The sequence below is a fragment of the Nanorana parkeri genome, unplaced genomic scaffold, assembly GCF_000935625.1.
Source record: "Nanorana parkeri isolate BGI_ZX_2015 unplaced genomic scaffold, ASM93562v1 scaffold1226, whole genome shotgun sequence".
Taxonomy (NCBI): Eukaryota; Metazoa; Chordata; class Amphibia; order Anura; family Dicroglossidae; genus Nanorana; species Nanorana parkeri.
Window position 1 is genome coordinate 451,725 of NW_017307494.1, and position 27,233 is coordinate 478,957.

Consider the following 27,233-nt stretch of genomic DNA (forward strand, 5'->3'; position numbering starts at 1 on the left):
TCTTGCTGATTTTTTCCTTAACAATTCCTAATTAACCCCTTCCTTTCCCTGCTCGCCTTTTAGCTTTTTTTTTGTTTACTGTTGAATATTTTTCGGTTAAATTTTATTCATTTTTTTGAAGGGTAAACCTTAAACAGTTCCAAATTGTAAAAACACCTTAAATGTAAATAGCTTGACCATGTTTTGACCTAAAATAAATTGGAGACTAAAATGAATATTAATTAAAATTGAATTACAAAATTAATATTACTGGTCAAGCTGTAAGAAATGCTTTGTTTGTATTTTTTTTTTTTTACATTATTGCGTTTTAAAAAAACAAGTGAAAATGGCTGGGGAGCTTACCTGTTTAAGGATCTTAATCTACCTTGAACTCCTGCCGCAGTTTTTGTGCAAAGTCAGAGGACTTTTGAGCCTGCTGTGGAGAAATATCTCTGCAAGATCCTGTTTCCCTGCCATGGCACTGATACTTTCTGTTGTCTCTAGAAGAATAATCAGATATAGCAGGGGGCATCCTGGCAACATTGCTAGGCATGAAAGATAAATACAACATGTAGCTGGTATGTGTCTGTTGTAGGATGTTAAGATATATATCATCGCTGGAAGGCAGTTGGCGATAGAATTTGCCTTGTTTAAAGTAAATCTGCCTCAATTTTAAACTGTGTGTGTGTATCATAAGCACTACAAGTCCCAGCTTTCAATGCATTGAGGAAACTCGCCCATCTGTTTGTCCCGCCTTCCTGTTAGTTGATTGGTGGACACTCTGAGAAGTTTTAGCAGCATTCAACCTTTGCAGGTTGTTACACTTGTCTCTGGCATTACACTCGGTTGAAGTTCACATTATCTACTAAGCAAGAGTTTGTTAATGTTTAAGACAGTTGGCCCCCCACTTTGTCCCGTGTCCACATATAAGCCAATTCCTTGGTTGAGTTTCCTTGGGTTCATTGAATGCTGGGACTTGAAGTGGTCAAGATTAGACCTCCCTGTGTACTTATTCCTCCAGGAGCCTGTATGGTGAGTGATAATGTAAGTGGCCACCATTTTTGCTGAATTTAGAGACAGATTTAAGTTAGGCAGATCATGATAAAACTAGTTTATGCAGATAAAAGGTTTAGCGTTTGTTTGTGATGAATATGTGTGCTGGGCTCGTTACAATATTGATTTTTAAAACAAGGGGGCAGTTGTCCTTTAACCAGTCAGACCAAGTGGGATCATAACAAAGTCCATGCTTCAACCATATGTAATGTAGACAGCAACAATTCAGTCCAATTTGTACTTCAAACTCTCCATAGGATTGAAAGGAAGTTGCGGCATGCATGTGCGGAACTCATTGGAGAAGATTATGAGGATAGGTTGTCCGGTGCTGAGGAGGATGCACAGCCAAGGTCTCAACGGACCGTGGAAAGGTGAGTATATCATTTGGAGGGGGGGGAGGGTGCACCCCAGTAACTGTAACAGCACTAAAGGTGAAGTTACACTTTAAAGGCCGTGTAATAAACATATCTCCAGTAAGCATTCTTTTTAGGGATGCACTGATACCAATACTAGTATCGGTGCCGATACAGGGCATTTTCACGAGTACTTGTGAAAATGCCCCGATACATAGCGCCGATGCCGGCGCTTTAAACTTTAAAAAACATCGGGCTGCTCGTTTAGTACAAGTGATCCACCCGGATCAGTTGTAGAGCAGCCTGCTGGTTCGTCCCCCCCACGTCCATTCTCCGCTCTGCTGTGTGTAATTAGTGACAGGAGCGCTGTATTCACAGCCCTTCCTGTGTCGGCTGTCACACCCTGAGCTCTACAGAAGATAAAGCACAATGCTGTGCTCAGTTTTCTGTACTGGAGGGCAGGCTCATAAAAAGAACCTGTCACCTCCGAATGTAATCATATAGGGGATTGTTATCCCCTGTGTGATATCAATAAAGTTAAGTGAAAACCAAAAAAAAAAAAGTTAAATAGGATTAAATAATAAAATAAAAAGGGGAAAAAAATAAACCAAAACAATAAAGTAAAAAAGTGATAAAAAGCCCCTGTGTGATATCAATAAAGTTAAGTTAAATTTTTGTTTTTTTTAAAAGTGATAAAAAAATAAAAGTAATAAAAATGCAAAAAACATTTTAAAAAAATAATGAAATCAAAATGTGAAAAAGGTAAAAAAAGTGATAAAAGTTAAAAACAAAATTTATAAAATAAATACAAATCAATAAAAACCAACCCCCCCCCCCACCACCACCGTGCAAATAAACGCATGCGTAGGGCATTGTGTGTGTGTGCTGAGTGCTGCCCTCATTCCACTGTGTGCCATATTGTGATAGTGGGGCAGCAGCGCTCTCTAACACGCACACAATGCACATTGAAGGGTAAGTTCACTTTCCCAAGTAATTTGGGAAAATGGAACTGCGTGTCTAAATCTGGCACTCGCCGCTATACTTGCCTTTTGGCAAACGGTTCTTCCCCTCCGCTGGTACTGGTGTACTATGTGTACCCCATACTGCTGTCCAGTGCAGCCCTGCACTATGGATTTTTAATTTCACTCACAAATTACATCAGTCAGGTGACCGCACTGACCAATGATAAGCCCTTGTTAGCACAGTTAAATACATTTTTGATTAAAATTATTGGATTCATGGATTACGTTGCAGTTCTTCATAATTATAAAGTAACTCCCCTAAAATTATTAGTCTGTATTGTTTTAGAAAAAATGTCACATGTCCTTTTAAGAAAAAGTATCGATAATTGTTATCGGAAAGTACTTGTACTTGAAAAAATGGTATCGGTGCATCCCTAATTTTTCTTCTCTTTTTACAAAAATATCACTTGGACGAAATCTCTTCGTGGTGATCAGGCGACTTCTTCTGGAGTTGATCCACATTTTATCGATCATGTTGATCAGATGACTGTCACTTCGCATTTCATATGTGATGCGGTTCTTGATGCTTGTCATCTGTTGCCTTAGGTGTCTGTATCTTGCGTTCAGAGTCACAGAGCTTTCTGGCTTAAGTGCTGGTCGGCAAAACCCCAATGTAAAAAAATTAATAACTTTTGCGTGTACCCTTTGTAGACAAGCGACTTTTTGGGGATTCACTGGATACTATTATTAAATCGGCTACGGGAATAAAAGTGAGCACTTGCCTCAGATGCAGAATAGAGATCAACGTCGTAAGCCTGCTCCTTCTTTTCCATCTTTAAAATGTTCCTTAAATTCCTCCAAACGGATTTCCTTCCCAATCTCAAGACATCTGACAATTCCAAGCCTTGGAGACCCTCTAGACATCCTTGGCAATCCATATCTTCCAAGACTTCAGAAAAGTCCACTTTTTGTCTCGGCAGCGTCGGACAGCTTTTTCACACCATTAATGGATCAGGGTGTCACTGTTCCCGATCCTGCACAGAGCATTTTAAAGGGTTTTACTCAAATCTGTTTCTGGTTCCCAATCCAAATGGAGGCCTTTACCCGTTTCTGGATTTAAAAGCACTTAATGCGTTTGTACATATTTACAAATTTCGGATGGAATCCATTCGGTCGGCTGCCTCCCCTCTTCGACGAGGAAATGTTTTGGTTTCACATAAAGGATTCGTATATGCACATTCCTGTATTTCCAGCTCACCAGCGTTTCCTTCGTTTTCTGGTAGGTGCCCCCCATTATCAATTTGTGGCTCTTCCCTTCAGGTTGGCTTTGGCTCCAAAGGTTTTTACTAGGGATGCACCGATACTAGTACTTGCCCAAATGCTCCCTAAACTTCCGGTATACGGAAGACGGGCAGCTAGTCATTACACGTCACTAGGGAGCACGGAGCTTGCTTCCTGGCCAATAAGCCAATCAGGAAGTCAGGCGGTGGGTAACGACTCGTGGTCATTACCCCGGCTCCCCGATTGACCAGAAAGCCGGCTCCATGCTTCCTCGTTACCTGGTGACGAGGGAGCATGGAGCAGGCTTCCTTATTGGAAGGGAAGCCAGGCCATGAGTCATTAAAGGCCCGACTCCTGATTGGCCAGAAAGCCGGCTCCATGCTTCCTCGTCACCTGGCGACGGCTTCCCAGCTAATCCGGAAACCAGTCGGCGAGTCATTACATGCCGCCCGGCTAATCAGGAAGCTGGGTGGGCAAGTCATTAAAGGCCACCTGGCTTCCTTAATATGACTATCGATACCGAAAAACCTGTATCGGTGCATCCCTAATTTTTACAAAAGATCTTGCCCTGGTTCTGGGATTATTTTGTCGCAAAGGACATTCCGAGTAACAGATACTTAGATGACCTTTTACTTCTAGAATAGTCTCTTCTGACTTTGAAGCCCAATTTCACAACAATGCTGCGGACCTTAGAGATCTTCAGGTGGATTCTGAACATCTAGCAATTGTCCCTGGTTCCGTCACATCACTTGGAGTACTTGGGTCTTCTGTTGGATACCTTTCAAGCAAAAGGTGTTCCCTCCTCAGAACAAAGTATTGAAGTTGTGGGATCAAGTCCGGTCACTTTGGTTCCGTCACTGATCCTCTCTGAGAACTTGCACTAATGTTTTGGGGCTCATCCTGTCCCTGCCAGGATGTCTCTGTCATGGTGTTTGACGTCGCCTGTGTTGAAAATGGGAAAGTCATCACTTACCATGGATTCGAAGATTGTCATGAAGGAGGCCAGTCTTATGGGATGGGGCTGTGTATCATATGGCTAAGGCTGCAAGAACGAATCAGTTTAATAGATGAGAATCCTTGTCAACGATTCTCATTATCAATTAGTTGATTCCGATTAATTGAACGCCCCCCCCCGCCACTGCTCTGCTCATTCATTCTCTTTTTCGTTGGGAGTCGATGCATGCTGCGTTCCGTGTCCCCTTCCATCAGAGGGAACACAGACCGCTGCACCCAGCGCGGAGTAGAGTCCGATGTGCCCCTGCATTTCCCCTCTGCTGTGCCCCTTCATTCCCCCGCTGATGTGCGACGTGCCTCCTCTATTGCCCCCGTAGCTCCAATGCTCCCCGTGCCCCCTCCCCCGGTGTCATGTCTCCCATCCAGCGGCTGGGAACAATAGCCATTGCACCCGCCCACTGCCTGCTGTCAAACAGCAGAGGAGGACCTGAAGGAGAACTTTCTGCTTCAGTTCCCTCCTCTGCTGATTGATAGCAGGCAGTGGGTGGGTGCAATGGCCAGCCTGCTATTGGCTATTGCAATTTAAAATAGCCAATAACAGGCAGGCTGTTGCTCCCAACCTCTGCCTGCTGTGTTTACATTCAGCTGCCTCAGCAGGCAGCTGTCATTCCTCAGTGAAGTGGAAAGGTGATAATAGACCCCTAATGTCACCTTAAAGAGAACCTGTCACCTCCAATGTGCTATCACATAGGGGGCTTGCGAGCCCCTCCATGTGATAGCAATAAAATAAAAAAAATACCCCCAAAAAAGTGTAAAGTCCGCAGACGCCACAAACGTGCACATACAACGAAAACAGAAAAAAATATTTTAAAAACGTGGGAAAAGTTTTTTTTTTTTTTCGACCTGACATTCTGCTGCAGGATGTAGGTTGTGGTGCCATTCATTTCAATGGCACCCCAAATGCACCTCCGCCCACAGTGTGATCGGCCACACTGGAATGCACGGTACTGCAAAGCTGCGTTCTAGTGTGGTGCGATTTCAAAAAATGTGCATGTAATTTTATTCTGAAATAAACTTTGTTTGTAACACTCCATTTTGTGTATTTCATTTTAAATAAAAGATGGTATTTGATTAATTTGTTTTAGCTGATCGAAAAAATTATCCGCCAACTAATCGATTATGAAAATAATCGTTAGTTGCAGCCCTCCATCTTTCTGTTCAGGGTTGTTGATCTCTGGAGGAATCCAAACTTCCGATAAATGTCCTGGAATGTCCGATTCGCTTGGTCTTGTTTCACTGGACCCGTCTTCTGAATGGTTGTCCAGTTCCGATTCATTTGGATAATGCCACAGCAGTGGCCTACCTCAATCGCCAGAAGTGTGTCAGCGGAAGTTCATTCGATCTTGGCTTGAGCGGATCTTCTTGTTTCAGCGGAGAACATTCCAGGAGTAGAAAACGGTCAGGCGGACTTTCTCAGCAGACAACGTCTGGATCCAGTAGAATGGTCTCCCCATCCAGAGGTGTTTCAACAACTTTGGTAGCGCTGGGTAATGCCGGCTGTAGATCTTCTAGCTTCTTCACAACAAAAAGGTGAACAGATCTGTTTCCAGAGCGAGGGATCCAACAGCGGATGCCTTGGTAGCTCTCTGGGATCAGTACACGCTAATGTTTGCTTTTCCTCCACTGACGCTGTTGCCTCGTCTGGTTTTCAGGATCAAAGGAATTTCAATTATTCTCGTCGCTCCAGATTGACGTTGCAGGTTGTGTTATGCAGACCTGGTTCATCTGCTGGCAGACATTCCCTGGCTTCTTCCAAATCGACCAGATCTGTTGTCTCTGGATCCAATCTTCCACCTGGCTTCTCCATCGCTGGCAGTTGAAACCTAAGTGTTATAAGACACAGAAATTTCAGAATCTTTGAGCTCTGGCTAGGCTTAAGGCTCGAAGGTCTTCTACTCGTAAAATTTATCACTGCACGTGGAAAGTTTTTTACTCCTTTGGTGGTAGTTCTCGGAGGTTTTCCCCACGCGCTTTTTCTATATCGTGAATTTTGTCTTTTCTTCAACTGGGGGTTGATTTAACTTTTAGCTTTAAGTACCATAAAGGGTTAGATATCTGCCTTGTAGGTCCTTTTTCAACATCCTCTAACGCCTTGATCCGTACTTTTTTTTGAGGGAGTTAACAGTGTAGCTCCTCCTGTTCAGTCTTCCTCTCTGGGACTTTGAAATTGATTTTATCTGTTCTACATAAACCTCCTTTTGAACCTAGCCAAGGCATTTCTTTGTCTTTGTTATCCCAAAAGGTTGCTTTTCTTGTAACCACCTCAGCTCGAAGGGTTTGCGAGCTGTCCGCTTTGTCTTGTAGAAAACCATATTTGATGACGAGGTTGTTTTGAGACAGTAGGCTTCCTTTTTATCCAAGGCAGTTTCAGCTTCTCATTTAAATGAAGACGTTGTTTTACCTTCACTTTCTCCGTTCTGTTCATCCTAAGGAACCTTCTCTTCATTGTTTGTTGTGCCACAGCTTCTTTTTCTATGTTCAGATTCTTTATTCTTCCAGAAGGTCCTAGAAAAGGTTACTTGGCTTCTAGATCCACTATTGTGGATTCGTCAGGTTGTCATTCAAGCTTATGAGTTTGGCGGGCAAGGTACCTCCTTTTCCTGTTTCGTCTCACGCTATTAGGGCAATATGTACTTCTTGGGCGTTTCAAAATCAAGCTTCTGCTACTCAAATGTGCAAGGCCCCAACTTGGTCTTCTGTTCACACTTTTGCAAAGTTTTATAAACTTTGTTGAACTGGTTCTTCTGGTGTTAATGGTGCCTGCCCCTCTGTTTTGAACTGCTTTTGAATATTCCTATGTATCAGAATTCTTAAGAATTAATTAAATTAAGAATTCTTAAGAATGGTGTCCCTCAATGGACACGAGAAATAAGGATTTTGTTCTTACCATAAAATCCTTTTCTCGGAGGACACAGCACCCTCCCCTTATTTCCTTATATACTGCTTGCTAGAATTGGCAGGTGTGAGGTGGGAGCGGTTATGTCCTTAAAGTGGCAGGCTTTTAATTTTTTGTTTGCCTGGTGTCCATTTTTCCTTGAGGCAGCAGCATAACCCTACATATCCGAATTCTTAAGAGCTGTGTCCATCAGTGGACTCCGAGAAAAGGATTTTATGGTGAAAACAAAATCCCATTATTTCAACGTACATGCCACTGTGTGGTCTTCACATGATTTGCTGTTTCTGTGTATTGTGTTTTCTGGTGCTAGTCCGTGCAGTGTAACGTTTACCTTTTTTTGTCTAACTGTGAATATCAAATTTTTTAGAGGTTGATTTAATATTTTTAGGGATCGACTGGAACAACTGGAACGAAATAGAGAGCGTGAGAGGAAAACAAGAGAACAGCTGAAAGAACAAAGGGAGGCTAAAGAAAGAGAGAGGAGAGCAGAAGAGAGACGCAAAGAGCGAGAGGCAAGGAGAGAAGGTATGCTAACTTTCTATTTTGGCAAATACTTTTTCTTTAGGCATGGTCTATAGGGCTAGCTTCTCAAATTGTCTGGCCTCATTCAGACAGCTGTACCCATATTGAAATACAGAAAGAAATGATGGTAGGCCTTTTCGCAATGCGGGTTGTTTACAGTCAGGGTCAAACTGATAGGAGTTAGGGCAGATTTCATATAGATATATTCCTAATTGCAAGACTCTGCTTTTCTGTATGTAGGGTTCTTAGTTATTTATGCATAATCTCACAAATATTCAGTTTTTGGCATCCTGCAATGAATAATATATTACCACTCAGCCTTCAAATCAGAATTTAGTTCTTTGACTACGTCCTGGGCTGCCAAAAATGTATACATTATGAATCTTAAAATTAGTGTCATTTTTTAATAGAGAATTGCTAGCCTAATTCCTTAACGGAGACCTTTTTTCCCCCTGTATTGTTAATATGGCCAGTAAAGTGAATTCCTGATTATAACCACCCTCTCTGTGCCAGACCATACTGACTGGTTGAAATGCTTGTTCCTCCACTTGCCCACTGTGTATTTGGTCATATAGTAGCCTAATGAAGCCACAGTGACATATTGTGAAGGATGAAGGCTTTGTAGGAAGTTCAATACATAGTAGATCCCATTGCACTCCTGATCGGAAATCCCACAAGAGTCGGGCGGCTGCTGGAGTGACTACAGATGCCTCTTCCAATCAAATGTAACTAGTCAAAAAGTCACTCCACTTCAAATTATAGTCAGTCTTTATTGACCATGGTAGTGTCACATTGCTAAGCGACGTTTTGGAACCATGTGGTCCCTTCTTAAGGCAAACAATAAAGTAAAAAAAAAACACTTTTGTTTGGCCGAAGAAGGGACCACATGGTTCAGAAACATTGCTTAGCAATGTGACACTACTATGATCAATAAAGAAGATTGACTATAATTTGAAGTGGAGTCAGAGTGACTTTTTTGGCTTTGTAGGAAGAACACAAAGGCTCACAACACTGCTATTGTGGCCATTCCTGAAATGGGGCACCTGATATTACTGAGCATTCTGGTTACAAAACCCAGCTCTTGCCTACTTGGACACGGTCACCGTTCCCATTTAGGACACAGTGACAGGGTCTGTGTAAACCTGCCCTCCACCCAACCCATACTCCCCTCTCCTGCACTCCGCTGCTGCTCTTCCTTCTGTGGTCACTGCAAAGTACTGGTGCTTTTAGGTATGAAGGAGCATGTAACCTCCTCCCATGATGCAATGCTTGGGCTTAGGACAAAGCACTCATGATATAAAGGGGCGAGATCACCACTCCCTCTGAGATCCCATGCCAGGCATTTATTGCTCTTGTATTAGTTTATGAAAATAGGTGCAAAATCAAAACTAAACCCACCATATCAGCCACCAGGGATCATGTGGAAAATAGAATTTGGTTGTTATAAACAGCAGCTTACAACATATGCCACATAGGCTTATACCACTTTCGATCAGTGTCTCTGACACAGATTGGCAAGATGTGACCGGGCACAGGCTAGAACAGCTTTCATGCTCACTCATTCTAGAATTTAACCTGGTGAATTAACGTATTAGGTGGTGGGACACAACACAACATCCAAAATACACAAACTGTAGTCTTCAATGAATGTCTACTGATTACATAATAACAAATATTACGGTATGCTGGGACTTGCAGTTCCTCATCACCCAAAGGATATTTTTTGTGGCTTATATACAGTTTTATTTGTTGCAAGGTAAACGCCTCTTCTACATTCTTTTAAAGCATGTAACTTCCTAGTCTTGCAGCTGCCAGTTTAGTTATACCAACCTGTACAACATGCCTTCCAGGGCCAGAAGGATCTGCGCTTCCTCAGCGCAGGAAGCCAGGGCTCTTGCAAGAGGCTGAGAAAATGCAGTACGATGTACACTATGCAGATTCAAGAATAACTGTAGAGTTTAGCACTCAAAGTAAGTTCTGGCTTTCTAAAACTATTTTATACAGCAATAACCTTAAACAACTCCTGCAATGTGTTGTACCCTTTAAGGGCTTGTTCACACCATGTCCAGACCAGAACAGTTTGTTCACGGACCAAAAAAGCATCCCAATGTATCCCTATGGTATTTCTGGGCTCTGTTCACAGCGGCGCAGTCGGTTCGGGTCCCGACAAAAAAAAATACTGCTCGTCTCATTTTCTCTGGTCTGGAACACATGGAAACGCACGCAAACACAATTAATTGCACCTGGAAGCCCATTTTAAGCTACAAAAAACCTGCCTTAAAAATGCGTCACAAACGCACTGCATTTGCAGATCTGGTCCGGACTGTGTGAACATAGCTTTATACAGAACTCCTCCGGGCAAATAAATAAAACACTATTTGTTTTGCACGCAGAGCCTTGCCAAAGTATTCACACCCTTGATCCAGTCTCTCTGTTTCTTAAATAATACATTTATATACGAAATGTTATTCTCTGATATTTTAAAGCTTCAAAGCTTTGAATTTTTATATGAAAATGTTTTTCGATATAAAAAAAAAAATCTGAGTGATGATGTTTGTATAAGGGCCCGTGCACACAATTTGAAATGGGCTGCCAAAGCTCTGCAGCATACAGAAGGTGGACTTAAAGCAATGTTTCTAATGCAGCACACCTCAGTGAGTTGGAGTGTTGCATAGGGGTGCCATTATGGCACCATAATTAATTACACCGTGCTTTGCTTTGCAGTAATGGGCAGATCAAAAAACATATTTTCTCATGTGTTGCCTCCACACACTGCTGTGAATGGGCCCTTCGTTGTGGAATTTCTTCAGCCTACACCGGTGAAAAACAGTTGCCTAACAATGCCCTGGCCTCCAATGATGAATTATTGAAGTTGACTCTTGACAAGCCTGCGTTTCACAATATTACAGTAACGCTCTACTTTTTATCATTAAAAAGCCTTCCTTGTATATCCCAAATTTCTGGGATAGAATGGGGAAAGGTAAGAACTAGGGCCCATTCTCATAATCATCCATAATGAGAATAGTTGTCAACTATTCTCATCGATTAGTTGGTTGGATCCCCTAGCTCTCTCCTCCATGCTGGGAGGAGGGCACAGCAAACAGTGGGCGGGTGCAATAACCAGCCTGCTATTGCACCAGCCCACAACCTGCTGTATTTACATTAATTCTGTTTAATCCTGCCACTGGCAGCCGTCATTCCCCGGCTGAAGCTATTCAAGCGCCATGTGATTACAATACCGTTAATTAAAAAAAAAATGATAAAGGGGGTGGGGGGAAGTAATTTTCGGTTTGAGACTGACAAATTCTGCAGCTGGTGGTACCTTGCAGTGCCATTCATTTCAATGGCACCCCAAACGCGCCTCCCACCTACAGTGTGATCGCCCTCACTGTACCTCAATGCTGTGCGTTCCAGTGCAGAGCAATTGCAAAATAAGCAAACTTTATGTTTGTGACGCATTTGTGTATTTTATTTTAATTGAAATGAAGGATTGCTATTTAATTTTTTATACGATTAATCGAAATAAAATCGGCCAACTAACTGATTATGAAAATAATCATTAGTGGAAGTCCTAGTTAGAACCCTTGTTAGGTTTTACTGCTATACAGGACTCTGCTAGAGAGATTTCCCTTGACTTTCTATTCTGAGAACAATCTTTTACAAAACAGGAAGTGAGGAAAAACCTGCAACAGGGAATCAGACGACAATAAAAATTTAGCAGAGGTCCTAGAATTCTCCTACTGGAAATATAATTAACCCCTTCATGACTGAGGCCTTTTTTTCATTTTTTGTACCCATGTTATATTCCACATTTTAGGCCTGAAAATTACTTAAAACCCCCCAACATTATATATTTTCTGAATGCCAAGACCCTATAGAATAAAATGGTGGTAGTTGCAAATTTTTATGTTGCGCAATATTAGCGCAACTCCTTATTAAACCCCAATATTTAGTGAAAAATGGAATTAAATGCCCCAAAACACAACAAAATACCCACTCAATAATGAATCCATATCAAAGAAATGTACATTGCCCATCAGTCTTTTTATGTTCACCAAAGCACTTACAGCCATCATGTTTCCAAACAGCTGGTCCCTCCTATTTCAGCCCGACTTCCCTGAACTTCCGGTCCGGTACAAGATCACGGGACAGTGCAGTTGCCAGTAGCTATCCATGTACTTGTCTGGAGAAGCGGGGAGCAGGGGAGTGTCTTGCCTTGCTGTGCCAGTGTGATCGTGGAGACACACACAGCTTACTAGCACACACATAAGGGTGGCTCCATAGCACCCTGCAAGGAAAAGGGACCACTCTAAAACAGGATATCAGGGACAGTGCTCAGGGGACCAGCTGATTCTACAGGAACCTTAAAGGTTTAAACACCAAGGAACGTAATCCATTGTAAGTTATTTAATCCGTAAGTTTAAAAAAAAACACTTCTATTTCTGTCTGTGTTGCGGATTTCCTATCACTTCCCATGCTGGGAACAAACTTTTCACCAGACAGAAAGTGAAAGGAACCTCCAATAGAGCCTCTCACTTCAGTAAAACCCTCACAGTATTTCTAATCCTTCCCCATTCCAACCAAAATAAAGAAAAAAGTTGTGGCTATAGATACTTTAAGCTCCAGTCAAGTGATGTTGCTTAGGCTGAGATGTCATTAGTCTTCTGCAGTCAGGAGAAAACATTTCTCAGTCTCCTTCAGTGAACAGACTGCAACATTTCACCATTATGTGAAAAGCAGATTTTTTTTCCCGTTTTTCCGTTTCATCTCTACAAGATTGGGTATTCAGAGTGAACAACGCTACAATTTGAATGACGAGTCTCCGCTCCTTTAGTAAATCAGCCTCATTGTCAGTGGCAGTACTGTGATCTCTATGAAAGGTAATCATTACTTAGCATGCATGCGCCTAAAGCCGGTCTGGACAAATTAATATGGAATTCAGGAGCCGGCAGGATATTTCTAGGAGCCGGCAGGATATTTCTAGGAGCCGGCAGGATATTTCTAGCAGCCAACTCAATGGACAACAACTAGAGGAAACTTCACAAGTTAGGCACCAACTGTTAATTTTAAGGAGCATTGGCTGCCTTGCTCCTGGGACTTGTCCAGCCCTCACTTAAGGCAGATCTAAACCAAGAAACAAAAATAATTTATTGCAGCTTACCAATCTTTAAATGTGGCTGCATTAGTGTTCTTTTTTTATCCTTCATTTTCACCTGGTGATCTGGGTAGTAACACATTTCCTATCTAAATCTGGCCATACACCTATAGATTATCTGCATATATCATATAGAAACCATACCATAGAAAGATTTATCTGCATATTATCTTTCTATGGTCAGATGGAAAAAGTGCAACAGATTCCTCCATCTACGCTAAACTGTGTGTATGGGGGAATCTCCCACTGGGCCAAGCTTCAGTATCTTGCTAGTCGGCTACGCTGGCTCTCAAAACACTTGAACAATCTGATTGGATGCAGGCATTGTTTAGGGATTTTGAGAGCCAGCGGGTCGACTAGCAAGATACTGAAGCTTGGCCCAGTGGGAGATTCCCCCATACACACAGTTTAGCGTAGATGGAAGAATCTGTTGCACTTTTTTCATCTGACCATAGAAACTCTGCAGATAGTCTATAGGTGTATGGCCAGCTTTAGGGTGGCTCCACTCTATGGAAAAACAACAGAGCCCCCCTAGGACAGCAGCATTGTCATTCTGTGGAGAAGGTAGTGTTAGATTCACCAGTTCGATGGACTTGACTAACAAATTAAATTCAAACTCCATCTAACACTTTTTAAGCAGTTCCAGCAAAAATATATTTTCTTTTTGGGAAAAAGGTCTCACATAAATGAATAAAAGGTAACCATTGTATGCAGCACCACATCTAAGGATTGGTAAGTTGCAATATATTGCGTTTTTCTGCTTTTGTCTTCAGATACGCTTTAGCATGAAAGAATGTTAACATGCTAATGTAATACAAATGCATGCATTAAGAAAGCCTACCAAACAGTATCCCAGTGTTTAAATGTTCCTGGTCTGATTTATCAGAGTGAAAGCTACTTTGAGCCTGCAGGATACTGTTTGGAAAAGATCATGTGAAGGGGAGGTCAGCAATGGCAGTCTCTTTACTTTACTCTCAAAAACACTGGTGCACTTGTATGAAGTGCAATGAATAAAAATAGCTGTGTTTTAAAGAGTACATGGGCACCCCCAGAAGGAACTCATGATGCCCTTTGGTCAGAATTTGAGAAACATTGTCATGTAAGGGAATGATGATTTAATACTTATGCAGATAGCTTTATTTCAGTTTTCCTTTAACGTAAATCAATGGCGCATTTCTTCTCAACGTGTACTTTGAAATGGAAAAAAAAACAAAACAGAGAACAAGATTTTAGGTTAGAATTGATCTGAATATTTCTGCAAGGCACCGAGTGTATTCAAACCACATGAGCTCGTTTTCAGTCAAGCCGAGAATACTTGCTGAAACCTGTGTTGCTGATGAGCTTTTTTCACACCAGCTACAAACTGAATTCAGCCTTGCACTTGTAGCGTCCCCTCTGTACGTTTATGGGAGAAATGGGAAAGTAATGAAGGCTTACAAGGGGAGAGCGTAGGGTGGATGTCAGTGTGCTCATGTCCAGTGTAGCCCAGAAGGAGGAAGGGCAGTGGCATAGTTTGCAGGGTCTGACAAGAGTTGTGACCCCCCCTTGTGCTATGTAGTCATGTAGCACAACAGGGGGGAGCAGATCACAAGAGTATGTTTAATAATTTAAAAACCTTCTTTTTTTTTTTTTTTTTTACATCTTAACGGGAGCATGGTGCTGGTCCACTTCACTTTTAATGCATAAACATGAACTTTGCATGTCCTTCTTCATGGCTTTTCTAGTAGTTCAGCTGAGTATGAAATGTGATTGATGGATCCCTACTCTGCTTTGCCTTATGTAAAGCAAAGCTTCATTCCCTTCAATGACAATCCACTTTGATTTTTATAAAGTGGATAATTATACTTAAGGTATAGCAGCCTCCTGTAATATCCTGCACAACAGCACGAAGACAGGGAGAAGGGGAAATATGTTCTCAGGAGGATGGCCTTTTCAGTGTGCTGCTTCTTCTTCACTGACCACTCACAAGGTTCTGTACCAGGCTGTATTTCCTACACTGCTTGCTTCTTGACTCAGGGTGCTAACTGCTTTTTACCTCTGATGTCCTATATGGACACTTCCTATGCCCTTAGCTTGAAGATGACTATAGGCAATGCCAAGAACACTGAAACATTTTTCTGGTGCCTATTTGCTTTTGCCTATTGTCCTAGTTGGTGTATAACGGGGGAGTATGGCTGGCCACAGTATGAATATAATTTAAGGAGCCAAAGAAAATGAAATAGATATTATTACCTCGTCAGTCTATTGGTGGATTTTGGATTGATTATCTTTCATCATTGTTCTCCAGGACCTTACTGGCCTTTCTTATAGGCTCTTTTTATTATTCTCCAGGGCCCTATTGGGCTTTAGTATAGGTTCTTTTTATTATTATTTTTCCAGGGCCTTAACGTTTTAGTATTGATTTTCTTTCATCATTGTTTTGCAGGGCCTTCTAGGCTTTTTTTGTATAGGATCTCTTTTACATTATTCTTTTTAGCGGCCTTAAAGGCTTTTTGTGGAGGCTTTCATTTGTTTACCTTTGTGTATCTTTTTTCAGAAATAAACATTTATAGTAAATGGCACAGATTTGCATCCCTTCCACTCCACTTTACCCACAAGTTTGTTTGGTGTGCAGTACTCAGCACCTTTCACTATAGATTGGAAAGATTTGCATATCTCAGTACATAACTAGTGCTATGTGCATTGCTTGCATTCTACACAGGAACTAAGGCAGCCAGTCCATCTCTTGAAACCAGTGTTCAGTCAATCTCTTATCTTTAGGGAAAATGGGCAAGCCATTTACTAGGGCTGCAACAACTAATCGACATAATCGATTATAATCGAAAAATTTTTTTTTTTTATTGATTAACCGATTAATCGAACTTAATAATCGGCTAACTAATCGATTTTGAAAATAATCGTTAGCTGCAGCTCTACCATTTACTGAATGCAGCACTGAGAAAGACTAGATGTTTCATCTGGAACTGCTTGAACAACATACTTGCAGAAGAAGCAGTTTTCTAAAGTTACCAGATAGTAAACTGCCTAACACTATTCTGTCTTTGGCAGTTCTTAAAGGGCATCTCCATCTTAAACTGATGTGTAGGAAGTAGTAGTGTAGTGTTTAAAGGAGAACTATGGGGTCAGGGCTTTTCCCCATAGTTCTCCTAAGGGTAACGGGAGGACACATACTAGTGTCCTCCCGTCACCCAGAGCTCAGTATACTGAGACGCCGCAGCTGGGACAGATCCCGACATTACTGTCACTCCACCCAGCTGCGTGAGTGACAGCTGGCTCTGCCTATCTAGAGGCAGAGCCAACTGTACCCTCCCCTGTCCGTTCCGCCAGTCAGCGCTGGAGGATCGGACAGGGGAGGGAGGGAATCCCTGCAGGGAGCCGTGACTGACAGTCACGGTTTTCTGTAGGGACAGGATCGAGAAGTGAGCGAGCGACGGTATGTGTTCGCTCACTTCCCGATCTATTGAGCCAACCTGTGACAGTTTCATTGTCACAGGTCGGATAGAACTATGAGGCTGAGTGATTTTCACTCGCCTCATAGTTCTCCTTTAAATTTTGTAATTGGGCAGTCTGAGTCTGCTAAACACAGTACTGTTGGTCTACCTGGCTGTACCTCTGTACCTTAATGCTTCTAATATTTACTTTTCTGGTGGCTTATCATTCTACAGCAACAGCTCATCATAGAACCGCCAGGGAGGAGCATGGAGACAAATCAAAAGCCAACTATCGCGCTCGCAGCCCCTTGCGACAGGCACGTGATAAACTAGAAGGAGCGGAAGGAAGGAAGCAAAGTAAGTTTCAATTACTTTCAGGTTTTAAATCGTATGCCAGTTCCATTGTTACTGCTCTCATACCTGTATATTTCTATGTTCAGTAACTTGAGCATGGTCATAAATAATACCACAGTGACCAGTTATAGATCTCCATGAACAGGACCTTATTATTTGAAGGTGTGGACTTTTTTTTTAGTGGAACCAGTCAACTTTGGCTTTGCAATAATTTAAATATAGTTATCGTGCCTGAACTTCAGGTCACAGTTTTTTCCAGAGTTAAGGGACCCCCTGAAAGTGGGTGAGGTTGGGAAGTTGTCAAGGAAGCAAATGTGAGTCCCACAGTAGATCTGTGGGCAGGCTAGAGACAGTAAAATATTTACATTTTCTTAATAAGCAGTTAACAAGCTTTAAAACCAACACTTGCTGACCTAGAGCAGCAGACACCGAGGAGCAATTCATTCTTAAAGTGTAAGAGATGCAGTAAACTCCTCTAAGTCTAGTGCACCTGCTTTGTTTTTACGGCTTGAATGAAACAGGGTTGAATTGAAGGATAACTTTATGAAAGTAGTTTTATCCCTTAAAGCAGTGGTTCTCAACTCGTGGGTCGCGAAACCCTCTGCAGTGGGTCGCGGCGTCATGTCTGCATTGACCGGCCCATCTGCATTAGAGAGAACTAGAGGGGGAATTTGTGGTTCAGCCTGTGGAACCTCATAATGTCAAACTGTCTCCTCTCTCCCGGCCTCCCCCGGGCTCTCCGAAAGAGTGGTATGGCCCGGGGAGAGAGGGGACTATTTCCTCACTTTCGGCCGGCGCATTAATATCAGGAGCCGCGGCGCCCGACAATTAAGTTAAAGTTCCCGCCCTGCACTGGAGAGTACAGCAGATATCAATCCGCCGCTGTATCTACTGTACTCTCCAGTCCAGATAGTTCAGTCTGCTGGAATCAGAGAAAGGTAGGCAGGCAGATAGGGAGATGTGCACTGTGGCAGGACAGGGGACACTGATGGATATTATGCGCTTCCTTTTAAACCCTCATGTCTGCTCATGCTTGGGGAGAACTTCCCTTTTCAGCTCAGGGCCTCTTCCTGTAGTGCTGGCTCAGGTTTCAAGCCTATAAAAATCTATACACAGACATCGTGTATCCATTCCTAAGACAAGGCAGTCTGCTGCAAAACGGAAGTTCTGCAGAGCATGAGAACAGATACAGATTTAAAAGGAAGAGCAGCAAAGAGAAGGGAAACTACCATGGATTACAGTAAGGCGCACATTACAGTATTATTTTATGTTAAAAAAATCTGAGGGTTTAATGTCACTTTAAACCCTCAGATTTTTTAACCTAAACCATTACTGTAATGTGTGCCTTACTGTAATCCATGGTAGTTTCCCTTCTCTTTGCTGCTCTTCCTTTTAAATCCTCATGTCTTCTCATGCTGGGGGAGAACTTCCCTTTGCAGCTGAGTGCCTCTTCCTGTAGTGCTGGCTCGGGTTGTGAACCTGCACACAGACACCATGTATCCATTCCAGAGGCAAGGCAGTCTGCTGCAAAGGGAAGTTCTCCCCAGCATGAGAACAGATATGGATTTAAAAGGAAGAGCAGCAAAGAGAAGGGAAACTACCATGGATTACAGCAAGGCACACATTACAGTATTGTTTTATGTTAAAAAAAATCTGAGGGTTTAATGTCACTTTAATTATATCTCTAGTCCATCACGATCACATTTTATACTTTGCCATACGGTGCCTTAGCACTCTTAGGCTGGGTTCACACCTAGGCGTATCGGATATGCACGTTTGTAGCGCGTTTTTACCGCGCGACAAACACGCGTTTCTTGAGGGCTACTTGGCTGTATCCCAATGGATCCGCGTGGCAAATACGCCCCAAAGAAGCTCCTGTACTTCTTTGGGCGTAGGGCGTTTCGCAGCGCGTCCATACGCGCTGTAAAACGCCCAGGTGGGAACCATGCCCATAGGCAATCATTGGTTTTCACATGTTGAGCGTTTTACAGAGCGTAGGAACGCGCTCTAAAACGCCCGGTTGTGAACCAGGTCTCAACATATTTTTGAAAGTAGGGGAGAGAGAAATTCTAGTTAAACCAAAAAATGTCCTGTACTTTTAACACAATGCTTGTTTACTCTGGTAGCTCCAATCTGTGCTGTAGTAAGACATTTTTTGCTAGTGTTTTAAAAGTGAAGTTTAATTTTTTTCTTCCCTCAGTGAAAGAGGATAGACCAGATGTGAGGGATCTTTTGTCTGACTTACAAGACATCAGTGACAGTGAAAGGAAAACCAGTTCTGCAGAATCTTCTACAGGTACAAAAGCTCTTAATTCATCCACTTCTTTGCAAGCAGGCAAGGATAAAAATCTAAAAATACAAACCAGAGCCATTTTACCTTTTGGAATGTTAATGTGTTGTTAACATTCCAATGGTAAAGTGTATGCGCTCTGGTTTGTATTTTTAGAATTTTGTCGTGCAGGTTCTCTCCGCCTGGTGTCTTTGTGCTGCTCACAAATCATTGTCCACCAGATTCCATCTAATACACCCCCACCCTCTAGAGAGCGCTGTACTTACTTTTTTGTTATAAGGATAAAAATCTCAACTCAGAGTTGTATTTTTTTTTCTTGTCACAAGCCCTGTAAACTCAATAGATGTTGTGTATTGTCAGGTGGCTCTGGTTCTGGATCTGAGGAAGAAGAGGAAACCAGCTCTGAGGAGTCTGAGGAAGGAGAAGAGGAGGATGAAGAGGAAGAAGAGGAGGAAGAGGAGGAGGAAGAAGAAGAGGAAACTGGAAGTAACTCAGAAGCAGCCTCGGAGCATAGTGCAGGTAATGCCTGGTGACTTGTGATGATTATATTTATAGAAACACATGTATGTCTTGCCACTACAGTTGTGCTGCTTACTGCAGTGAGAACTAGGTGAGCATTATGTGCTTAAAGGAGAATTATGAGGCGAGTGATTTTCACTCAGCCTCATAATCTGAGCCGACCTGTGACAATAAAACTGTCACAGGTCGGTTCAGTAGATCGAGAAGTGAGTGAACACATAACGTCGCTCGCTCAATTCTCGATCTATCCGTTCAGAGAGCCGTGACTGTCACTCACGGCTCCCTGCAGGGATTCCCCCAACCCTTTCCGATCCTCCAGCGCTGACTTGTGAAATGGAGGGGGCGGATACAGCTGGCTCTGCCTCTAGATAGGCAGAGCCCGCTGTAACTCAGCTGGGTGGATCCAGACAGCATTGTCGGGATACGTTCCGGCTGCAGCGTCTAGGTATAGCGCGAGCTGTAGCTCGCGGTATACTGAGCTTTGGGTCACGGGAGAACGCTAGTTTGTGTCCTCCCGTTACCCTTAGGAGAACTATGGGGAAAACCCCTAACCCCATAGTTCACCTTTTAATCATTAGCATCCTACTGGATGTTGATGGGCTTATCACAGCATCTCATTCTGAATGTTAGCACAACACATTGGGGGTAATTTATCAAAACTGGAGCAGACAGAATCTGGAGCAGTTGCCCATGGCAACCAATCAGCATCTCTCTTCAGTTTGCTCAGGTAAGATTTGAAAATGAGACAGAGAAGCTGATTGGTTTTTGTCTGTTCCAGTTTTGATAAATTCTCCTCATTGTGTTCTAAGGCACACTGTTACATTCACTATAATATATACTACTTTGCTATAATATATACTACTTTGCTATATATTTCTCTTAATCTTCCTTTAAGGCAGTCTATGCTTAAAAATATACCCTGATCAATGTCTTTTGATTTGTATTTCTTTGCAGAAGAGGTCAGTGAGGAGGAGATGACTGATGATGATGAAAGGGAGAATGGAAATCACGTACCTCTTGGTAAGAGAATTAATCTTGCAATACATGACCCATTGTAAGCCTTGCATAAGTGACTTGCGTTTTCTACCTTGTAGTATTTCTGCCATGGGATGAGTATGGGGGCTGCCATTATTGATCTGTTATGAAAACTGCAACAGTCTGACTTTTTGTTGAGCTACTGCCTTCATTAGTGTCTAAACGTGGCCATACACATTACAACCCTCGCAAGACTTTTGTCTTGCGAGGGTTGTAAAGTAATGTAAAAAATTTACGATCTGCCCATCCTGGACAGGCAGATCGTACTTGCGATCATCGCAAGCCCGCCCCCCTGAGGGGCGGGCTTCCGATGACTGCAAACGGGCAGTGTGCATGTGCGCACACCGGCCCGTTCGGCAGTTGTTGAACAAGCAGGACACTAACCCGCCGAGAATCGTACGATTCCCGGCGGGTTTTCCAGCCTGCTTGTTCGACGGAAGACGTGCGACCGTACAGTAGAAACGGTCGCACGCCTTCCATACACTTTGCAATTATCGTACGATTGCGGGATTTCCCGCAATTCTCGTACGATAATCGTACAGTGTATGGCCACCTTTAGTCACTGACCCAAAACAAGTATGCAAATTAGAAAAGCCCTTCTATGCATTCTTGTTTCAGGTTAGCATGTAGCTTCAAGAGAGACAGCATGACAGGCAAATAGGTGGTCAGCAGTGAGAACACCTCCAGTACAGGTTTCCTATAAAAACAAAATTGATTGTTTGAAAAACAGTGACGTACATTTAGGGGAACGGAATTATAAATTAAGCCACATCAAGGGGTACTTGCCATGAGGTGAGATTCCTGCATGCATCCGTTTGTACATCTCCATGATAGGACCAACTACATTCCTACCTGAACTGGCACATTCCTAACTGTACGGTAAGAGTCACGTGGAACTGTGATCAGTTCCTGCTGCCCACTTACAGTGGCTTTGGTCCCCTTCAGCCATCCAATTTGCACCTGTTACCCGCTATATTGAGTTTGGTGAGTACCTGAGACCTTACCGCTTACTTTGAATTGATACATTGCCTTACTACCACAAAGTAGCAACATGTCTGATTCTCTAGACATGAAGGGGACAGCCCTGCTTTACCAGGTGCCCTCATCTCACTTTCTACAGTTCTGGGGCTGCTTGCAGCTCCTACTGATGGTGGTGACATCTGCAGCCTGGGGTCATGTTGCGATTCGCGGTAAAAAAAAGTTGCGCGACAAACGCGCGTTTCCGAAGGCTACTTGGCTGTATCCCAATGGAAACGCGCAAAACAAAACGGCCCAAAGTAGTACATGTACCTTTTTAGGCGTGGGTCGTTTTGTAGCGCGTTAGGGACGGGCGGAAATACGCCAAGGTGGGAACGAGACCATTGAATACAATGGGATTTATATTTTTGAGCGTTTTGTAGAGCGTTCGTCGAGCGTAGAACGCGCTACAAAACGTTTGTGTGAACGAGGGCTTAAAGTCTATTGCGAGGAACCCATCTATTGGACAACAGTGAAGTCCTAGCCAGAGTTTAAACCCGGGTCAAAGTCCGCCAAAGAGAGAAAACTGTTTTAAGATTTTGTTCTTCAATTTGGAATCTGTTCATGCTGGATAAATTGTTTTTCTCATCTACTACAGTGCCAGAATCCAGGTTTGACCATGACTCTGTTGGAAGTGAAGAGGAAGAGGAGGAAGATGACGTCAGGGATGCAAGTCCCCATTCCAATGCCCAGACAGATGGTGACTATGTCCCTGACTCTCCAGTTATGTCTCCTGTGGAGCTGAAGCAAGAGCTGCCCAAATACCTTCCAGCACTACAGGTACTTGGCACAATGGCCCTGAATGAAATAAAGACTTGTGTTGTTGATACTGTCATCGTGTGGTGATATAAATGTCTGTGCTTTCATTACATTGGCAGGGCTGTCGCAGTGTGGAGGAATTTCAGTGCTTGAATCGTATTGAAGAGGGAACGTATGGCGTTGTGTACAGAGCAAAGGACAAGAAAACAGGTAAGTGTGTGTGCTCTACTGTCCACATAATTATATCTGTGCTTCATATTATCCCCTTTACATATTGCAGCCATTGTGCTGTGTTTTCAGTAGTGAGATGGAGGAATTTCTTACTGTTCACCTAAAACTGATCTAGTATGTTAGTATTGACACACAGGACACTGGTGGTGTGATTCATCTATTAGCTTCTTGAAGGAAAGCTATAGTTTGTGTTCAGCAAAAAAACATTTTGAATGATTTCAACATTTACTCCAAAGCTATATTAATGTGGATTTTTGTCTGTGTACTTGCAGTTCCATAATTTAAAAATGGTTACTTCATATGCAGATTTGTATATTGTGAGTTGTCTGTCTGCAAATCACACTTGGCATACGTAGGGCCGGTGTTAATGGGCTTTTGGTTACATCAGACAAGTTTTGCATTTTTATACAAGTTTATGGGAATGACATGCTCTCTTGAAGCAGGTCAAATGCAGCTCAGAAGGAGGATGCTCATTTTTGTGTAAGGTTCTATTAAAAAGCAGTTTTATGTACCTTATCCCTCACTCCTACGGCAGTCCGCACTCTCTTCTTCTATTCGACACTCTTGGTTGTGGGAGGGCCCTCAGCTTCCTCACTTATAATGCAGGTTTTCTGGTCCTGTATTGTACTTGATGAAGTCAGAGTGTTGGGGCTGACCGACAGGGTGCCAAAGAGAAGCGACTTCAGGGAGCTGATGGCACGGAGGGGAGGATGCTTCCGGGAGTGAGGCATATAAGGTAAGTGAAGCTGCTTTTTATGGTACCCTAGGCAAAAATGAGTGTTTAACCCTTGAAATACAGAGGGAGCCCCACTGAAAGGGTAACTTGTATTTTCCCCAGAGTTCAGTAGTACTTCAGGGGGTTTTCCCGCTGAGCCCTCAGATGAGATTGTTTATGTTCATACAAACCAGAGAGACTGCACTCACAGCCTTTTGTTTTCAAAATGCTCTTCAGCTCAGAGTGTCTCTTGCGGTCATCTGACCATGTTTAGGTTCACTTTTTAATGCTGGGCGGACTCAATATTGACTTTAAAGCAGTTTTAACAATGTGTTTGCTACTTTGGTCTTTCAGTTGTGGCAGGTCCTGGCAATTGGGTAATGTGATTGAGGATGGGTCTCATTCTACATCCCGCACCTGTGGTCCGATGTTCTGTCAATTACAGTAGTGATAAACATTTTGCCTCCATTTGTAGATGAAATTGTGGCTCTGAAGAGACTGAAAATGGAAAAAGAGAAGGAAGGATTCCCTATAACTTCACTCCGTGAAATCAACACTATTTTGAAAGCCCAGCACGAGAACATTGTCCGGGTCAGGGTAAGCATTTGAACATCCTTGCAGAATGAATTGGGATGACCAGTAAAGGATGCTATGAGTTAGGTTTGGTGCTACCTTCCGCTTGTACATTGCCCCACTATATCTGCCCAGCCATCTATCGTAACGTATAGAACTGCTGTGGTGGTCTGTCCATAGATGTATTCTGTTGATCGATTTGTCACACAGAGAAACTGATTTAATAAAGGATTTGAGAATGTACACAACAAAATGCATGGAGAGTTAGTCATGTGGAAAAAAAAATCCCTGTTTACCGATTCCATCTGCACATAATTAGGTAAATAATTACACATTTTAGTATGTGAACATTCTCAAATCCTTTAGTAAATGAGCCTCCTTGTCTCTTCCGAGTATGATCGGCCTTCTCTATCGAGAAGATTGTGTGTTTGCAAGGTAACCATGTGACACGGTCAGGTAATAGATTTGTTCACATGAAGGAGAAGTTTGTGTATTGAGCGTGATCGTTTAGTTATCTATAAAGGAAACAAATCGTTTTGATTTTAATTTCCCTTTTATAGGTTACAATTTGTTCTCTAATATTTGTATCATATATATGTAAAAAGAGAGAACAAGTTGTCTGATCAGAGGAGTCATTGCTTTGACTTATACAGTTTAGTGTTTACAATAGACCATGAACTGGTCTCTAAACTAGTGCTAAGAAGAGAGAACAATGAAAAGTGTATAAAGCTGAAGTTCAGAATAGTTTCTGAATCTCTCTATTACTTCTCCTTGTCCAAATTTAAAATGCACAGTTTTTTTTTTCTCTTTTTGTATCTTTTGCAGGAAATTGTTGTGGGGAGTAACATGGACAAAATCTATATTGTAATGAACTATGTGGAACATGATTTGAAGAGCCTCATGGAGACCATGAAACAGCCCTTTCTACCAGGTAAACTGAGTGTTGACAGTAACAGTAGATTAGGATGTTTTGCCTAAAAATGCTTGACACTTTATTTCTCCAACACTTGGCTACTTTTGCTTTGCCAGCAGCTATATGTATAGTAGTGTGATGTCCTCCTAGATATGAATTTTTCACGGGAGAAGTACAGGGGCTGCCATTTCAGACCTCCTTCAATAAGTACTGGATGGCTGGCTGTGTCTGACTTCAGTATGTTTCAGTCACAATCTCCAAACAAGCCTGCTGAGTGTCCGAACAAGTTATAAAGAAAAGTATTGAGATATGTAGTTCTAAATCACTGGGTCACTGCCCTGTACAATGAAGTATCAGAATGACATCTAGGAAACTAGCATTCTGAAAGAAGAGGTCAATAATGGCAGTCTCTACGAACCCCCTATGACCGTGTCCCTTTAAATCGAATCTTTAGGCTGGCCCAGGCAATACATTGTTGTTCATCTAAGAGAGATTGTTCAGTTTGCTCGTAACTAGTTTAGATTTGAACTTACTCTATAAACATATATACAGTTTTCCACGATGGTTTCATAAAGGCACTGGCTTTAACTTTTTACTTGCACTGGAGATCTCATTGTTGAAGTTTGTAGGAACCAGACACTTTCGATTTTTGCTTGGCTGCTTCATTTTTTTAAAATTGAATATAATAGTTTGTTGCGCGGCTTGCCAGTAATTCTTGATCGTTGTTATGTAACCAAGTTCTTTGGCTTTTTTTTTTTTCTTTCTTTAATTCAAACTTCGGGGGTCCATATGTTAACACTGAAGTCACTGCAAGACCATCCATTATAGGTTTTGGACACTGATGATTCTCAGAACTGAAAAATAATTCTTACATCCAGAGTTTTTTTTGTACGGTTCATTGTAAGTTAGGTTTTTTTTTCTGTTAACTGACATTTGGTGCTGATTAATTCAGATAAAGAAAGCCTTGTACTACTGTATTTAGCTTGTGTGTTAGACATGCTGTCAACAGTAGATAGCACTAGTTCTTATTTTTTTAACCTGTCCACAGGCGAGGTGAAAACTCTAATGATCCAGTTGTTACGGGGAGTTCGCCATCTGCACGATAACTGGATTCTTCATAGGGATCTCAAGACCTCCAACTTGCTGCTCAGTCATGCTGGTATATTAAAGGTAAATACACTGACTTTAGAGGTTCCTGTAGATATTGTTTTGGCTGCATTGTTCTATAATGGTTATCTTCTGTGAGTATAATGTCATTTGTTTGCAATGGGGGAGGGATTCAATTCTCATGATTGGCTAATTTTAGGTTCATTGTGTTATAAGTACAAGATAGAAATGTATGCCAAGTATTTACAGATATAAATTTGTGACACAAGCTTTAGATTGAATAAGAATACAATGAAGAATGTGTCCTCCATGTATGTATAAAAACATCTGGAAATGACACTACTGTCAGCAATTGTTGCTCACTTTGGTGCCTTAATACTGCGGCGATGCAAGGTGATTGTACACATTCTTTTAAGTGAACCTGTTGGCCCATCAGGCTAATAATTCTTTCACCTAAACCTTTTATTGATTTGTGTGTGCCCAGGGAAGGTTCAAAGGCGGACCTTGGGCACTTACTATACAGAGGACAGGCACAGTACACAGCACTGGGAATCCACCTATAGCGCACACAGAAATCGGTTTAAGGCTCTCGAAAGGCCCTCTTTGGCAATATTGTTACTGTCATCGTGTGGTGATATAAGCTTGGTGCTCTGTATGGTCACAAACCTCTAACTAAATTATATTTCAAAAAATATATTTTCTATTATGTTTACACTAAATAAACTTAATTAAGGCTGGGTTCACACCTGGGCGTACGCAAAAGAAGCGTGAGTTTACGAGGCCTATCCGGCTGTATCCTAATGGATACACGCGGAAAATACGCCCCAAAGAAGCTCCTGTACTACTTTGGGCGTAGGGCGTTTTTCGGCGCGTTCCTACGCGCTGTAAGACGCCCTGATGGGAACCATGCCCATAGGCAATTATTGGTTTTCACATGTTGAGCGTTTTACAGCGCGTAGGAACGCGCTGTAAATCGCCCAGGTGTTAACCAGGCCTAAATGGCAAACCTAAACCCATTGAAACACTTACAACCATTAAATAACCATCTTCTTATAGATACTTCACACCCCCCCC

The 27,233-nt window shown here is 42.3% G+C and overlaps 1 protein-coding gene across 3 annotated transcripts in view; it reads left to right on the forward strand.

The window, feature by feature from the left end:
- LOC108797109 (cyclin-dependent kinase 11B) overlaps window positions 1-27,233 on the forward strand; it is a 40,691-nt gene that overhangs the window by 6,352 nt on the left and 7,106 nt on the right. For 2 of the 3 annotated variants that reach the window (XM_018568679.1, XM_018568680.1), the window contains exons 6-16: window positions 7,927-8,063; window positions 9,911-10,030; window positions 16,881-17,003; window positions 19,201-19,296; window positions 19,651-19,809; window positions 20,764-20,829; window positions 22,460-22,641; window positions 22,740-22,830; window positions 24,042-24,163; window positions 24,965-25,070; window positions 26,101-26,222. In XM_018568679.1, coding sequence (XP_018424181.1) covers window positions 7,927-8,063; window positions 9,911-10,030; window positions 16,881-17,003; window positions 19,201-19,296; window positions 19,651-19,809; window positions 20,764-20,829; window positions 22,460-22,641; window positions 22,740-22,830; window positions 24,042-24,163; window positions 24,965-25,070; window positions 26,101-26,222 — 1,324 coding nt within the window. The remainder of the gene's footprint in view (window positions 1-7,926; window positions 8,064-9,910; window positions 10,031-16,880; window positions 17,004-19,200; window positions 19,297-19,650; window positions 19,810-20,763; window positions 20,830-22,459; window positions 22,642-22,739; window positions 22,831-24,041; window positions 24,164-24,964; window positions 25,071-26,100; window positions 26,223-27,233) is intronic. The other variant, XM_018568681.1, reaches the window with a different exon arrangement.